The sequence below is a fragment of the Ananas comosus genome, linkage group 4, assembly GCF_001540865.1.
Source record: "Ananas comosus cultivar F153 linkage group 4, ASM154086v1, whole genome shotgun sequence".
NCBI lineage: Eukaryota > Viridiplantae > Streptophyta > Magnoliopsida > Poales > Bromeliaceae > Ananas > Ananas comosus.
Genome location: NC_033624.1, coordinates 3,608,649 through 3,624,326, shown reverse-complemented (window position 1 = coordinate 3,624,326; position 15,678 = coordinate 3,608,649). Strand labels below are relative to the sequence as shown.

The 15,678-nt window shown below is 32.2% G+C and overlaps 1 protein-coding gene and 1 long non-coding RNA gene across 6 annotated transcripts; both read left to right on the top strand.

Annotated features, from left to right (window-relative positions):
* LOC109708453 lies at positions 1,253-4,715 on the top strand. The gene is made up of 3 exons (XR_002215736.1): positions 1,253-2,276; positions 2,470-2,687; positions 3,053-4,715. It is a non-coding gene; the product is annotated as an uncharacterized LOC109708453 (long non-coding RNA).
* LOC109708355 (uncharacterized protein At3g03773) lies at positions 10,870-15,438 on the top strand. 5 transcript variants are annotated; one of them, XM_020230059.1, is made up of 7 exons: positions 10,870-10,989; positions 11,449-11,501; positions 11,582-11,737; positions 12,265-12,421; positions 13,442-13,476; positions 13,576-13,618; positions 15,109-15,438. In XM_020230059.1, the coding sequence occupies exons 2-7, from the start codon at positions 11,481-11,483 to the stop codon at positions 15,141-15,143; spliced, it is 447 nt and encodes a 148-aa protein (XP_020085648.1). In that variant the 5' UTR covers positions 10,870-10,989; positions 11,449-11,480; the 3' UTR covers positions 15,144-15,438. The 5 variants fall into 5 exon arrangements, with proteins under 5 accessions (XP_020085648.1, XP_020085649.1, XP_020085647.1 ...); XM_020230060.1 differs by having other exon boundaries at positions 10,870-11,105; XM_020230058.1 differs by lacking the exon at positions 11,449-11,501 and having other exon boundaries at positions 11,554-11,737.

Genomic DNA, 15,678 nt, shown 5'->3' with positions numbered 1-15,678 from the left:
AAATCAGTGACAAAGTTAAAATTAAAGGATACTAAAGTGACTATTCGATAAATATAGATGGTTATCTGAAGTTTTTTGTATATAATTTAACGAAATATTAACGAAAAAGCTTCCGAAAAGATAAAAATGAAACCACAGGGGGGTAAATTGATACGTTTTAAACCACAGAGTAGCAAAGTGAGAATGCACGAAACCACAGGGGGGGTTTTTGAAGTTTTTCCAATCTGTAATGATAATGATGCGTTCGAAGCGTCTTTAATTTAAATTAAATAAATTAAAAAATTGGATAGTATAATTAGTTTCGAAAGGTTGGGTAGTATATTCAAAATGTTTCCTGGTTTACATAAGTTTTTTATATTTTTACCTTATATTTTAATTGAAATATATATGTATATATTTTTTTAAAAAAGAAAAGAACCTGGTGGATTAAATTGAAAGCTGAGATGGAGCGGGAGAGGGGACGCTTTGTGGCTACCGATAGGGGCGTCAAACTGAGCCGGGCTGACCGCGGGCTGGTTCAGCCCGGCCCGACTGCGCTCTGTGCTGGCCCATACTTAGCTGGCTTGCAGTTGCAGCCCCCACCCAGGGTACAGGCTGTGCTGGGGCCCATTCTTCATATAAAGAGTATAACTTTTATCTTAAAGGATACAGTTTATATCTTAAAATATTTAGTAAGAGGAGAAATAGTATAAATATCTTTCAAAGAGTGCAATTTTCGTTTAAAGAGTGTAACTTTCATCTTAAAGGATACAATTTACATCTCAAAGAGTGCAATTAGAGAAGAAATAGTGTAAATATCTTTCAAATGGTGTAATTTTTATTTAAAGAGTAACTTTTATCTTAAATGGTGCAATTTATATCTCAAATAGTGCAACTTACGTCCATAATAGTGCAGCGTTCTTTTAAAACAGTGCAATCTTATTTTAACGGTGTGATTTCATCTTCATTTTTCTTATTCTATAATTTTTTATTTTTATTATTCTTCTTCCTTCTTCTATAATTTTTTTTTGGTCACGCCTCTCCGCCAACGGCCATTGCGCCGGCGACGACGCTGCTAAGGACCCCCTGCTCTAAGGCTGTGGCGCCGCAGCGACCTCCGCGGTGTCGGAGGCGAGGAAGGCGGGTGTGCGCGCGGGTGAGGGCGAGGGTGCCTTCTTTGGCATGAGAAAAAAAAAATGAACGAGAAAAAAAAAAAAAAAAAAAAGAGAGAAGAAAAAAAGTAATAAGGATATTTTGGTTAGTTTGCTGAAAATTCGGATCGAATCTGTAAAATCAAAAAAGGCGATCCAATTTTGCAAAAGCTCAAAATTTGTGGATTTTATATGCAAATTGACCATTTGAAAAATGTTTAAAAATAAAGTTAACATGTAAAGAAAAAAGAAACACTAAAATGGGCCAACTCGGTTCGGGCCGGGCCACTTGTGGATTTTTTTGGCTCAGAAATCAGAGACGTGCCATTTCGGCACAGAGCATATGAATCAACGATTAATTCGATAATGGAGCACATGAATCGACGATTAATTTCGTTAGACATTATTTATATTATTAGAAGTATATAGAAATTAGTTGAAGTATAAAGAAGTATAAAGAAGCATGCAGAGAGAATGCATGTTTCTATTCTACTGTGTCTGGTCTCTATAGATACATCAATCATAAGAGAGCCTTTGGATCGATGAAGTTACGATTGCAAATCAAGTTTATTAAGAGTAGAAGAAACACGCATTAGTCTAGCCATTCATCCATCACAAAACCATCAAGAAAATTCTGCAAGTAGTCACGAACTTATATTTTCAAAAACAAGTTCTTGTCGAAATAGTCTTTAAGTCATCTTTTACAGAAAAACGCAAGATCTAGTCCGCGGCAAGGCGGGGAAACCTCCTTCTCTATTTGAAGGCTAGATTTTGGGGCTTTTCGCGAGAGATGATTTCGGAATTCGGATTTGAGCCAATGATTATACTATATCAAGATTTCTCGGGACGGCTGGAATGGCGACTTCATCGGCCCAAACGCCCCCTGAGTGAGACCTGCCGGCTATAATTTGATCCACCGACGGGGCAGCCTACCCCGACGGGTTTACGATTGGGATCTGAGGTACAGTCGGAGCTGCCCGTCGACGGCACGGCCCATCTCTTGGACTGCTCGCCCTTTTCTTCTGCTGCTCCTCGACGCATCCCTTGCGGGAGAGTGTTTATCGTCGCAGCAGCGGCGGAGAGTAGTAGGAGGGTGAGGAGGAAGAGCGCGCCTGCAAATGAAGAACTCACCATCTCAATCATATGGTATGTAAAAATTTAAGCTCGCACGGGTATAGGTATATTGAATCTGGAGAAGAAGCACACTTATATTTATATATATATAGCAAATGTATCGTGAAATTTTGTGAGCTTTATCCACATTAACGAACCATGCATCATTGCGCATGATGATCTACTGATCACGTCTACATATATTTTCTCTCTCATTTTCTTATAGGTTGGCCCGATTTGGAATGATGACAAAACCTGTATCGAGCACATTATCCGACCTATTTCGCAAATCATCTTCATTCACCAACGGTCCCTACTTTTTCTCTCTCATTTTTTTATTTACTATTATTATTATTATTATTGTTGTTGTTGTAGGAGTCTTATGTGGCTGTTTTGAACGGTGAGTGACGGTAACGAGGCCTATAGCCTATGTACAGGAAAAAGGTAGCAATTTTTTTTTTTTCTCACACTGAATGCGCATAGAGTTTATTCTTTATTTATTTATATAAGATAAAGAGAATTTCAAATCAAAAAAAAAAAAAAACTCTAAATAAAAAGATAATATGAAAAATTAATCAAGGACGCTAAATAGAAAGTGTATATCGATCATATCGGGCGACTAATTTTCATGGAGGAAAAAATATTGGTCGGTGCCTGGGCCTACAACCGAACCGGCACTCCAATTTGTTATTTTTTAAGTTTATTTTTTCAATTAAAAGCAATAGTCAATATTTAAAATATATATATATATATATTTTTTATTTATGTCTTCTTTTAGAAAAATATATTAAAAAATATATACAATGCAGGTGACGCAGGAGAACGATTTCTCGTGGTTGACCGGGTGGTTTGGAGGGCCCGTTTCCCTCGTAATAAAGTCAAAATTTTAAAAAATGACTAGTCAACTTAAAATGATCCACAATTTATTTAAGTTTTATATATATTTTTTTCATTTATTTTGAGATGGTACATACATAGGCACACTCCTAACTCCAAAAGCCTCCCTTAATTAACGTATCTTAAAAATCCTTTATTAAATAAATTGTCTCGTACCCTTAAAACACATTTCTGATTTAAATTTTTTGATTGGGTGATTGGACGAAGCACTTGCAATCGAAAAGAGATCGGGCAATGTAAGCATCTTTAATATTGTTTTAGCTATTGGCTGTATCTAAAATTAAATAATATTCCCAGTTCAGTGACAATGATGTAGAAGGATGTGGAAATGTAATATTACGTGTACTCTCAATAAAACCAAGATAAGGTAATGATCTCTTACCTAATCTTAATCTAAAGTAAATAATGCTTGCCATTGACTTAATCTAAAGTAAATAATACTTTTAGGTTTAGTGACAATGATGCAATATTATGTGTGTGTATATAGAGAGAGAGAGATAGAGAGAGAGTAAAACTTGTGTCCTATTAAAAATATGAAAGCTTCCATGCTTCTAAGCTGTTTTTGATAATAGGATTTTCGAATCGAAATATTTAAAAATAATTTTTGCTGATTTTCAATGCCATTTATGTAGTGATCGAAATGATTCAAAATCAATAATTTTTAATAGTTGATGTATGTCTTTTGATAGAAAATAGAAAAAATTTTGATTTTTTATACTATCTGCAATAAAATCAATATCTCTTATTGAAAAGTTTAGTGCTATAACTTTTTGTGAGATTTTTATTTACAATTGTTCATTTTGAATCTTTTTGATCACTGGATAAATAATATTTAAAAATCATAAAATTTATTTTCTAGATACTTCAAATACTCTATATCAAGTTTAACGGAGCCAATCGTCGATTCGAAAATTCCATCATCGAAAATAGCTTAGTCGCACGGAGGTTTTTGTGCTTCTAATAATACACAAGTCCTACTCTTTCTCGCTCTCTCTCTCTCTCTATATATATTATGATATCTCCAATCACAGTACAACTATAATTTTTTTTTTCTCAAATTTTATCATTTCTTTTAGGTTAAATTATTGTTGGGCCAATTCGACGCGGACAGCTGGCAAGCCGGGACTACATCCATGATCCATGTCAAAACGGTGGTCCGGGAGTATATAAGACGCGCCAGAAGATATGAGCCGCGTTTGTTCAAAAAGTTGTAACAACCGCAAGCGGTTATGAGCAGTTCCAATCAGTCGAAGGTGGTCCTCCAAATCAGGAGATAGTGGCCGATCGTGCAGTGACGATAACTAAACGCAAGGGCAACTTTATACATAGGCATACGGCACCCTGAAAAAGGGCCTTTTTTCTGTGCGAATAAAAGACCACCCTTATTTTCCTACATCTTTCTTTCCTGCATTTATTGCTTTTTCCTAGGAGTAGTTCTCATAACTTAGCATCCTGGAGTCTGTCTGCCCCTCAGGCATCACTCCGTTGTAGACTAAAAACTCTTCTCTCTGTACGCTCTGCTGTTATATTCAATAGAGGGCTATTATCGGCTTTCGGGCCGGCCAGTTTCCTGTATTGTTTAGCCATTCGGCTCATCTTTTAGTCGAATTCTGGGCTTTCCCTCTTCGTTCAGCTCATCCTGCCGAAGCGAGTTTACTGTAGAGGTCTTCGAACCCGGCTGATTCGATCCCTCGTCGGCCGAATGGCTTGACCGTCGTGGACGCAAACTTCGAGAGTCACCATCCGCGACCGCTCATCATCCCGACGTTTTTCCCGAGGAGAATATTTAACCGGGTCAAGGGTCGGGACTTTCGGCCACCAACAATTAGAAAGGGTTATCAAGTGTTCTTTTGAAAATATTAGTTTGCTTGAAAAGAATCGTTCGTTCAGAAATAATTTTTCTACGCATCATCAATCAGAACACTGCTATACTACTTTCACATTAATAATACTAGTGAAATACCCGCGCGAATATTTTTATAATAAATTTTACTTGTTAAATACTTTTATAAGCCTAATTATTAATTAAATAAAAGTTATATAAAATTAATTTAATAGTTAAATCTATTTAAATAAAAGTCATTAAAATTGGTATATGCGCAAAGTAAATTTATACAACAATTTATTTTATAAAGATTTATATGAAAAGAATTTGAGATAAATCTATCAAAATAATTAAAAAAATTAATAAATAGAAGGAAAAAAAAAATTGTAAAAGAAATTGTTTAATAAAATTAATTATATATACCCAGAAATACACTATATTTCTAAAATTTTACTACTGAAATTTAAATACTGTATTTTTTATACAACGATATTTTATGTCATTTAAATTACATCTATCAAATTATATTTTATTACGCAATTAATTATGCATATTATTAATAAAATTAATTAATTATATTGTCACCATGTGGTCCTCCCAAACCCTCCTTGAATGTAGTTAGATAGATAGATGTTAGTATTTAATTAATTGTATTAAATTATATGATTTAATTGTAATAATCTACTAGGGAAATCCATTCCTTTGTCGTCTTCCCCGAAATAAGAGGGTTTGACGTCGGCCGAGGAATTTGGTAGTGGAAAAATTTTGAAAAGAGCTGACCGACCAATATCAATGAGCCTTGCCCCCTCCTAGGCTAGGAAGTCTTCTGTTCATCAGTTACACTACATTATTTATTTTACAGCTAATTATATTATAATTTAAATATAATTGGTTCGAGATATTAGCTAATTATATTATAATAGATAAAATTTAAAATTTAAATATGATTGATTGGAGATATCATATCATTCATGCGACCGTTATATTCAGAAGTATGCCTACGTACCATCTCAAAATTAAAAAAAAAAAAGATTGAAACATACAAAATTTGCTAAATTACTGATAATTTTAAGCTGGCTGGCTAATATTTAAAATTTTTAATTTTATTATATGATCTTTTAATTTATTTAATTAGAATCCGTCAACGGCACCTTAACTTTTAAAATTTGGATATACCATTTATCTTTACAGATTTAGTTAGTATATTTCATACGATTTTTATAATTACACATTAATTAAAGTAAGTGATTAATTGTTCCATCCTTAAAAATCGGTGTTTGGGACTAAAATTCAGGGGACTAAATTTGTTCCATCCGTAGAAGCGGACTAAAGTTCAGGGGTTTCTGTTCTTTTTTAATTATATATTTTAGGTCAACTGATGGTGCGAGGGGATTAAAAAAACAAAAAAACATCCCATTGGAGGAGGATTACGCGGCTGATGACAGTGATGAGGTAGACCCCGACCCCGCGTTTAATTAGGGAATAATAATCGACGTCACTGTCTGCGACACATATTTTTACTTTTTATCTTTACCAGCACACTAGTTAGTTAGAGATGTCAACGGATCGGATTCGAGGCAGATTTTTTAAAATTCGAATCCGAACCCGAACCCGAATCCGAAAATTTGAATCCGAAATAATTATTTTTTTTTTCAATATTTCAAAATATATTATATTAAACCTAAATTTTTAAAATACAAATTCAAATATAACATCAAATATATATATATATATATATATATATATATAATACAAAATAAATTCGGGTTCGGATCGGGTTCGGGTTCGGGTTCGGGTCGGGTTCAATCAAAATCCATATCCGAATCCATATCCGTCGAGTTTTTATTTTTGATATCCATATCTGAATCTATATCCATATCCATCGGATATATCCGTTTCATTCTCGTTCGGGTTCAGATAAAATTTCGGATATCCATACTCATTGACATCCCTAACACTAGTACTGTTGCCATTGATGATAAAATCCGTCGGGTTCGTATTCTTAAGTCGTTTTCGATGATAAAACTTCTAAATCAACGATTCATACTGTTAAACATTATTTAAAGCATTTGAAACTTCTAGAAACCAAATTTCATAATTTTTCGACGTCATTTACCTTACAATCGAAAGACCTCAAAGTTGATAACTTTTAATGGCCGATATGAAATAGTTACTAGTTTAATGGTAAAAGGAATTCAAAATCGATTGAATTTTTAATAGAAAATTTTATTCACTATATAGATAAAAGATCAATAGCTCCAATCTTAAATTGAAAATTTTGATCTTGTAATTTTAGAAGGTCGTTCGATTTCGACCATTCATTTTATACCCCATTGATGGACTTTATTATAATTTAAATAATTACGAAATTTGATTGCTGTAAGTTTTAAATACTTTAAATCATGTTTAACGATTTAGATCGTCGATTCAAAAGTTCAATCATTGAAAATAATTTTTGAGGACAAAAAGTTCTATAATCAGAAGAGTGTAGTAGCACTACTATATATATATATATATATATATTACTATGCTATCGGAAGCACAGAGCCTTTCCTGCTTCCAGCTCGTTTTCGATGTTGCGACTTTCGAATCGTCGATCGGTTCCGTTAAACTTGATCTAGAGTATTTGAAGTATCTAGAAAATAAATTTTATGATTTTACGATATCATTTGCCTAGTGAACGAATGGGCTTAAAATCAACGGCTGAAAATAAAAATCTTACAAAATGTAATAATATGACATTAAAATTTTAAATCAAAAATATTGATCTTGTTTTATATAGTATAAAAAATTTTCTATCAAAATTTCACGTGATTTGGATATTTCTACACCGTTAAACTTGCAAACGCCTCACTACGGCCATTGAAATTTATTGATTTTGAGCCCATTGGATTACTAGACAAATGATATCGAAAAATAATAAAATTTATTTTCTAGGTACTCCAAATACTCTAGATCAAGTTTAACGGAGCCGATCGACGATTCGAAAGTCGCAACATCGAAAACGAGCTGGAAGCACGAAAGGCTCCGTGCTTCCGATAGTATAGTAGCCTCACTCTATATATATATATAAAAGTAGGTTATTATACTATTTTAATAATATGAAGCGCTTGATACTATTAGATTTTTGGCCTTAGATAAAAGAATATGCGGTTAGGATGGTAGTTATCCTTAGGATTGAGTGGGTAATTGGTTGAATAATATAATTTAATAGATAAAAATGGTCAAAAAAAATAGATTTAACGTTGAAAAATTCGATAACTTCATATATTTAATACTACTGATAGTATAGAAGTCGATATATATGTCGGCCTATCAGCAAATCCAAATTAATCCTATCGGCTTCCATATATGTGTGTGTGTGTGTGTGTGTGTGTGTGTGTGTGTGTGTGTGTGTGTGTGGTTTCTTCGCGCATCTCAATCTTCTAAAGTTTATATGCTTTCTAGTTATTCGCTAGCGTCACTCTCGATCCCCTCTTGCTTTTAATGGAAAAATAATATTAGGTTCGGAAACCATGGTGGCAGTTGACGCGCAGATCACTCCCAATATTCTTTGCCCACGAAAGGGGGTGGGAGTAGGGATGCAAATGGATTCGAAGCAGCGGAGCTCTTGCTTCGATTCACTCTGAGTATTAGGATGGTGAGTGAGTAGTAAGATGATAAGTGAGAGTCAAAAATTAAAAGAAGAAAGTGATTTATTTGGAATTCGTTCCAACCTACTAAGAAACAAACCTTAAAAAATTTGTTAAAAATTCACTACTGTTCCTATGCGCTGTGAACATGCTGAATATAAATATAAAAAATATCATTCCTGACAACTTAGGACCTGTTTGGCCTACCTTCTGAAAAAGTGATTTTTGAAAAAGTAATTTTGGTTTGGAGAAGTAATTTTGGTTAAAAGCTGTAAAGCGTTTGACAGAGTTTAGATAAAAGTGATTTTTCTGAAGTGATTTTGAAAAGCTGTTTGGCAAATTTTTTTTGATGTTAGCATAAATTAATATTTTTATTAAATTTTATTTTAAAATAATTTAAAATTTAAATTTAAATTTGAATTAAAATTAAAATTTTAAAATTTTAAAATTGCACAAAATTTAAATTTTGATATTTTAATTTAAAAAATAATTTAAAATTTTAAAATTTTAAAATTTAAAATAATTATGAAATTTAAAATTTAAAAATATAAATATAAATTTAAAAATATATATAATTATGAATTTTAAAATATAAAATTTTAATATATAAAAATATAAATTAAAATTAAAATTTCAAACTTTAAATTTAGAATTTAAAATTTAAAATTTAAAATCTAAATTTAAAATTTGAAATTTAAAATTTAAATGTAAAAATATAAATAATTATGAAATATAAAATATAAAATATAAATATTTAAAAATATATTTAAATTTTAAATTTTAAATTTCAAAATGTAAATTTTAAAATTAAATTTTAAAATTGAAAATTGAAAATTGAAAATTTAAAATAATTATGAAATTTAAAATTTAAAATTTAGATATTTAAAATTTAAAATTTAAAATTTAAAATTTGAATATTTAAAATTTAAAATTAAAAATTTGAATATTTAAAATTTATATTTTAAAATTTTAAATTTTAAATTTTAAAATTTAAAATTTATAATTTGAAGATTAAAATTATAATTTGAAATTTGAAATTTGAAATTTAAAATTTAAAATTAAATTAAAATTAAAATTGTAATTTAAAATTTAAAATTTAAAATTGAAATTTGAATATGAAAATTAAAAATTAAATTTAAATTTAAATTTAAATATTAAAATTAAAATAAAAATAAAAATTTGAAGTTTTAATCCAAAATCAGAATCAGATTTCAAAATATAGCTTTTTTCTGTTTCTGATTCTGGGCCTTCAAAATCAGTTTTCTGATTCTAAAAAGTTGAATCAGATTTTAAAAGTGAGTTGCTAAACGCTCTATTGAGCCGAAAATTATTTTTCAGCCCAAAAGCGCTTTTTAAAAGTTAGGCCAAACACCCCCTTAAACTTGTAGAGAAAAAAAAAATATTTTTCATATATCTTAATGAGAGGAGTAATGCCATCATTTTCTATTTACATCTACCTACTATTTTTCTTATTCCATTTTATTTATCCAATGCTTTTTTTTTTTTTTATTCGTGGAAGCAACTTAATTTTCATTCAAACGCAAAATTGGTCTAATTCTTGCTTATACTTGAACTTGTATTCATCCCTGGAATAAACATTTCTTATTTATACCTGAACCAAACGAAGCCTAATAAAAGCTTTAACAATTGGAGATAAACGGTTATGTCATATAATTTAGGGTTAATTTCATACAAGTTCCTGCAAACATAATGCATGACAAATATACCTTTACAAAGTTCAACTTTCATATGTTGTTACTAGAAAAATTCTGATATTTTCAAATATATCCCTCTGATCTGTTATCATTAGAGAACCGTTAGAGAACTGTTTATATTTTCAATTTTGCCACGCAAATATATCCCTCCAAAATTCATAATAGTATAATATAAAGGGGTAAAAAGGTCAAAAATTAACCAGGGTTAGATATTTAACCTATGGTTAACTAAAATTTTCTAACGGATTCTAACGGCAGGGACATATTTGAAAATATCAAGACTTTTACAGGAACAACATATGAAAGTTCAACTTTGTAGGGATGTATTTGCCATTCACTATATTTGCAGGGACCTGTATGAAATTAACCCAATAATTTAATACCTTTGTAGTCCGATTCTCCACTTGGCCCAAACAGGCCCAAGGTGCAGCCACAGACCAGAAGCCCCATCTCTTTGAAAATGGGCCCATAATGGGCCACGATGGGCCCACCTCAGCGTTAATGCGAGGCATCGAACCCACGCCCCTTCTCCGCTATAAAACAACGGCTTAAAATTGGTGAAGCTTCACTCTCGTCTCTCTACACAAAAGCTCACTTCAACTTTTTCACTCTCCCCACCCTATTCCAATTTCTAGGGTTTTTCGATCGCGATTCCTCGCGCATATTTCTCCCATGGGGTAATCAATCTCTCCTCCGCTGTTTTCGCCCGATTTTTTGGCTATTTTTCCCCTTTTTTCCCCCCGAAGTTTTCGAGGCGATTTACTAGTATGCGTGTGTTACGCGAAGAGATTTGGTAATTTTTGCATGTTTAATTATTATAATTTATTACTTTGTTTTTTTTTTATCATCATTTAGTGGGGCATAATTTCCAGCGTCTGATCTCGTAGTGAATATGATTTCCTCTTTGTCATATAAAACCTCATTCAAGTTTCCAGGGTATCTCCTCTCTTCCTTTTTTTTTTTTTTTTTGGTCTTTGAGGAGATTCGCTAATTATAAAAAAAAATTACGGGAAATTTATATAAGAATTTTACCAGAAGAGAGATGCAGTAATTTAGTTTGTCTAATTATAATTATTATTATTTTTTACAACTTATGTAATCTGATTTTGAATTTTCATTTCTTTTTGTTCATGCAGGCATTACTACAAGCATTTGATCTGCATGTGTTATGAAGCAGATAAAACTAACTGTTTGTGTTTCTCTCCTTTTTTTTCTTGGTTTCTTTTCTTGTTTAAATTCAGTCGCCAACCTGAAGTTCTTTGGGCACAGCGCTCTGATAAGATCTACTTGACGGTGTCTTTACCGGATGCGAAGGATGTTTCGGTGAAGTGCACGCCTGAAGGTCTGTTTAGCTTCTCGGCGACAGGGGCCCAGGGTGAGCCCTTCAGCCTCAGCTTGGAACTCTTTGATACTATAATCCTCGAGGTAATCCTTTTCTTTGTTTTTTCTATTTCTTTCTTATTCGTTCTTCGCATGTAAAAAATTCGTAGTTTCAATATTATTGCTAGGTAACCCACATTTATGATGCATGCATCTCTGTTGTTTGATTGTGGAATTATGTAGCTGTTTTGAGTTTTGATGCATATTCATTGATTCATGTTGATGCGTCGTTAAATACTCATAGTTACTTGACTTGTATGACAAAGTCCGAGCATGCATAAAAATGTAATATATTGTTGATAAACAAAAAGTGAAAGTGCACATTCATATTTCATGAGAAAATCAAAAGTTTTACCGTACCATTTAAATACTACACTACTCTTCACAATTGTGTTCTATCTTCTTTCTGAGCGCTAGAAAGAAGTTATATGGTTCTATTCACGAAATGTTTAGTAGAAAAAGAGGTTCACAATATAGGAAAATTGCCAATCTTTAGTGCATAATTTTCATCGAGTTCTTTTGGACTATAGATTCTCAGGATAATGAATAAGACTATTTGACTCTGCTCTTAGGGGAGCAAAACAAACATTGGCTTGCGAAACATAATTTGTTCGATTCAGAAGGAGAAGAAAGGTTGGTGGAAGCGACTGCTGAAGTCAGAGGAAAAGCCTGCTCCTTATATCAAGGTAGACTGGAACAAATGGTGCGATGAAGATGAAGAAGACTCTGGTACATATGAACATTTCACTCATATTTTAAATAGTTGTTCATGAAAGATGAATTTTTTGTTTTGGCTATATATATGAAGAGGATAATTTTAAAAGCTTGGTTAAGATATGCATATGGTCCGATCTTATTTAGTATTAAAGCTGTTTTGAAATGCTGAAAACTTCCTACTACATTTCTAGTTGATAGCAATTTTTTAATGAACCTATGGCTACGGGAATTATCAGCAGAAATCAAATTTCTGTACCAATTAACTTGATGTAGATAAGGAGAATAATTTATTCATTTTATGTATATCACAGGAAACTGCTAATTACAGAAGGAAGTAGCTCTGTCATGTCGCTCATCTACTTATTTCTTGCTTGGTATTGTGAATGTTCAGTGATAGTTTGCTTGATATCGTGTACTGACTTATTGATAATGTGTGCATGTTTGGTACTGAGGAGGTCTTTGTTGGATTCCTGTTGGAGTGAATCTATTTCAAATTCACTGATCAATGCTGGTTGTATATTAGTTCTCTTGAATTAGAGAAGTGGTGAATAAACCATTTACATCAAAGATCCTTTCTTCCTTAAACACCTTATAAAAGTTTGGACTACCAAAAAGCTAATATTTTAGATTGTTTTTTGTGCTTTGAACAATAAGAACTTCAACAACTGATTTCTAGATATTTTTTTAGTATGGATCTTAAAGTCCAATTGTTGGGAGAAGGTTTTCACTTCCTGTCTGCTGTAACTTTAGGGTTGAATAACATTCTGTGATGTGCAAAAGCAGATTCCGTAAATTTGAGCCTCTGCTTTCAGGGCCCATTGTGCCGTTTAGCTTTTGCCATATGAAAGCTATTCTGAGCCAAAAGCTTGGCTTCTTGAAGCTTCCGCTTTGCAGCATAGATAGAGAGGCTGGTTCAGAAGCCAAGCCGAAGAGGCTCTAACTTCTTTATAGTTCTATACATGTGTAACCTCATATATTAGTTTTTCCCTCTTCCTTACTATGAAAAGATATCTAATGTGTAATTCTCTACAGCTTCATCACTTCCGTCTGATGATGACTATGGTGGGGTAAGATAGCTGTTCAAGTTCCTTTGCGGTCTTAACAAAAGATATTCATTGATTGTCTTAAGCTATATTATTTTCTCTCTCTTTCTTTCTTTTTCCCAGGCCGATGGCAAAGATGACAGCAGTGATGATGATGGACTTCTCTGTAAGACTAAACGATTCTCCCTTCTTTCCGGATATGATGTTGAATAATTAGTATACGTTTCTATCAACTCTTGACTTCTTAGTGAAAAGCCATTATGGTGTCGAAGAGCCAAAGCTCTTACATCTGATTTGCACCAAATGGTGCTTCTGTAGTAAGTGTTGTTAGAGTCAAGCTGTTGAAAGAAACCCTAACAGTTTTTTTGTGTGTGTGTCCATCTAGCAGCTTTTCACTGCAGCTAGATGCGTATGTTATTAAGTTTCAGTCGAGCTTTCTAAGCCTTTTGTTCGCCAAACACCTAAAATATGGTTTTCAAGTAAAGAAGCTGTCACAGAAGCTAATCCAAGCAAGCATTTGGTTGTTTGGCTTAGCTTTTGGAATATCTACTCTATGGGCTTGTTTGGTACGCTTTTTTTTTACTTTGTAATCGGAATCGGAATGGATGAATCCGTTTGTAGGTGTTTGGTACGCGGGAGTCCCATTCCGATTCCGATTCCCGAGTGGAATGGAAATCCTCCAATCACCCATTTTTTCAATCCGGCCTAGGAGGCCGGATTAGAAGTTGAATCCGGACGGAATGAATATTTTTCGGATTAAATTTATTTTTTCAACTATTTTAATTAAAATATGAGTTAAAATTTAAAAATTAAATATATATTTTTAAATTTTAATTTGAACTTAAATTAAAAATTAAAATTTAATCAAGTATTTTGAATCTAATTTATGAATTTGAATTTAAATTAAATTTTAATTTTTATAAAGTTTTATTTAAATTTTATTTCAAACTTAAATTAAATTTATGGATTCAAATTAAAATTTAAATTGTAATTTTAAGTTTGAATTTGAATAAATCAAAATTTAGTTTCATATTTTGAATTATCCATTCAACTTCAAAGTTTATTTTTTTTAAAAAAAAATAGATTTAAAATTTTGACATTATTTCAAAATTTTGATGTAAATTTTTAATATTTAATTTTTAATTTGAATTTAAATTAATATATTATAAAGATAATGTTAGTATATTAATTTGATTACGTTTTTTATATCCACCTGAACCAAACACCGATAATGGGAATGATTTATTCCGATTCCGATTCAGGTGATGAACCAAACAGAATTAGGTAATGAGTCATTCCGATTCCGATTCCAGCTTATTTTGATNATTCCGATTCCGATTCCGACTCCAACTTCGAATCAAACACGCCCTATCTACCCAAATAAGCAACAATTAGATAGTTGGCAAACAAAAACTCTCACGCCTCTTTTGTGACGGGAAACTAAAAGGAGTTTTTAAAGTCAGTTTGGAGCTCCTGCTTCTGCGATAGTGAGAAGCTGGTAGTTACGATTTTAATGGAAAACAAAAAAGAAACGGAAAAAGCGTTCGTACCTTTCCAAACAGTTCTATTTAAACAGTACTTTTGCGGAACCTCCTGCATACCATATCTTCCTCCTGCATACCATATCTTCTGTTAACTACTTTGTTTTGCTTGCAGATCTCCCTGACCTTGAAAAGGCTAGAGGAAAGTAACTGACTGGATCTGGTGTTTGAAGATAGATCCATAGTAGATGCTAGTATATACTGTTCAGTGAGTTGTCTAGGATTCAGGCAACAAATCTTTTGCATGAATAGTATGTTGCCCTGCAGAATTTACTTAGACAATAGCCTCATAATGGTTGTAAAATTTTCCTGGATTTTGACCTACTGGAGCTTCCCAGGTAGTACTTAAAAGTAGGATGCTTGGAGAACTACTAGCAGTCTTTTTTGGTTGAGAAAAACCCTCTATACAGCTTTTCGCCGCAGCAGAAACAAAAAAGTTTCAGCTTGACTTTTGAGTTCGGATAGGGTATAATTAAAATTGGGAAAACTTCAAATACCCTCCTGTGATTTTGTAGTTTCTCACTTTGTCTCCTTGTATTTTAAAATATATCAATTTGCTCCCGTGTTTTCTTTTTTCTTTTTTTCTTATCAATTTCATTATTTTTTTTTCTTAAATCAATGATAACGTTAATTTAAAAGGTACTAAAGTGAATATTTGATAAATCTAGATGTGTATTTGAAGTTT

Coding starts and splice junctions, on each gene's coding strand:
- LOC109708355 (XM_020230057.1), top strand. CDS start 11,080: ATGCGTGTGTTACGCGAAGAGATTTG. Junction 11,738..12,264: donor TTGATACTATAATCCTCGAG/GTAATCCTTTTC, acceptor CTCTGCTCTTAG/GGGAGCAAAACAAACATTGG. Junction 12,422..13,441: donor TGAAGATGAAGAAGACTCTG/GTACATATGAAC, acceptor AATTCTCTACAG/CTTCATCACTTCCGTCTGAT.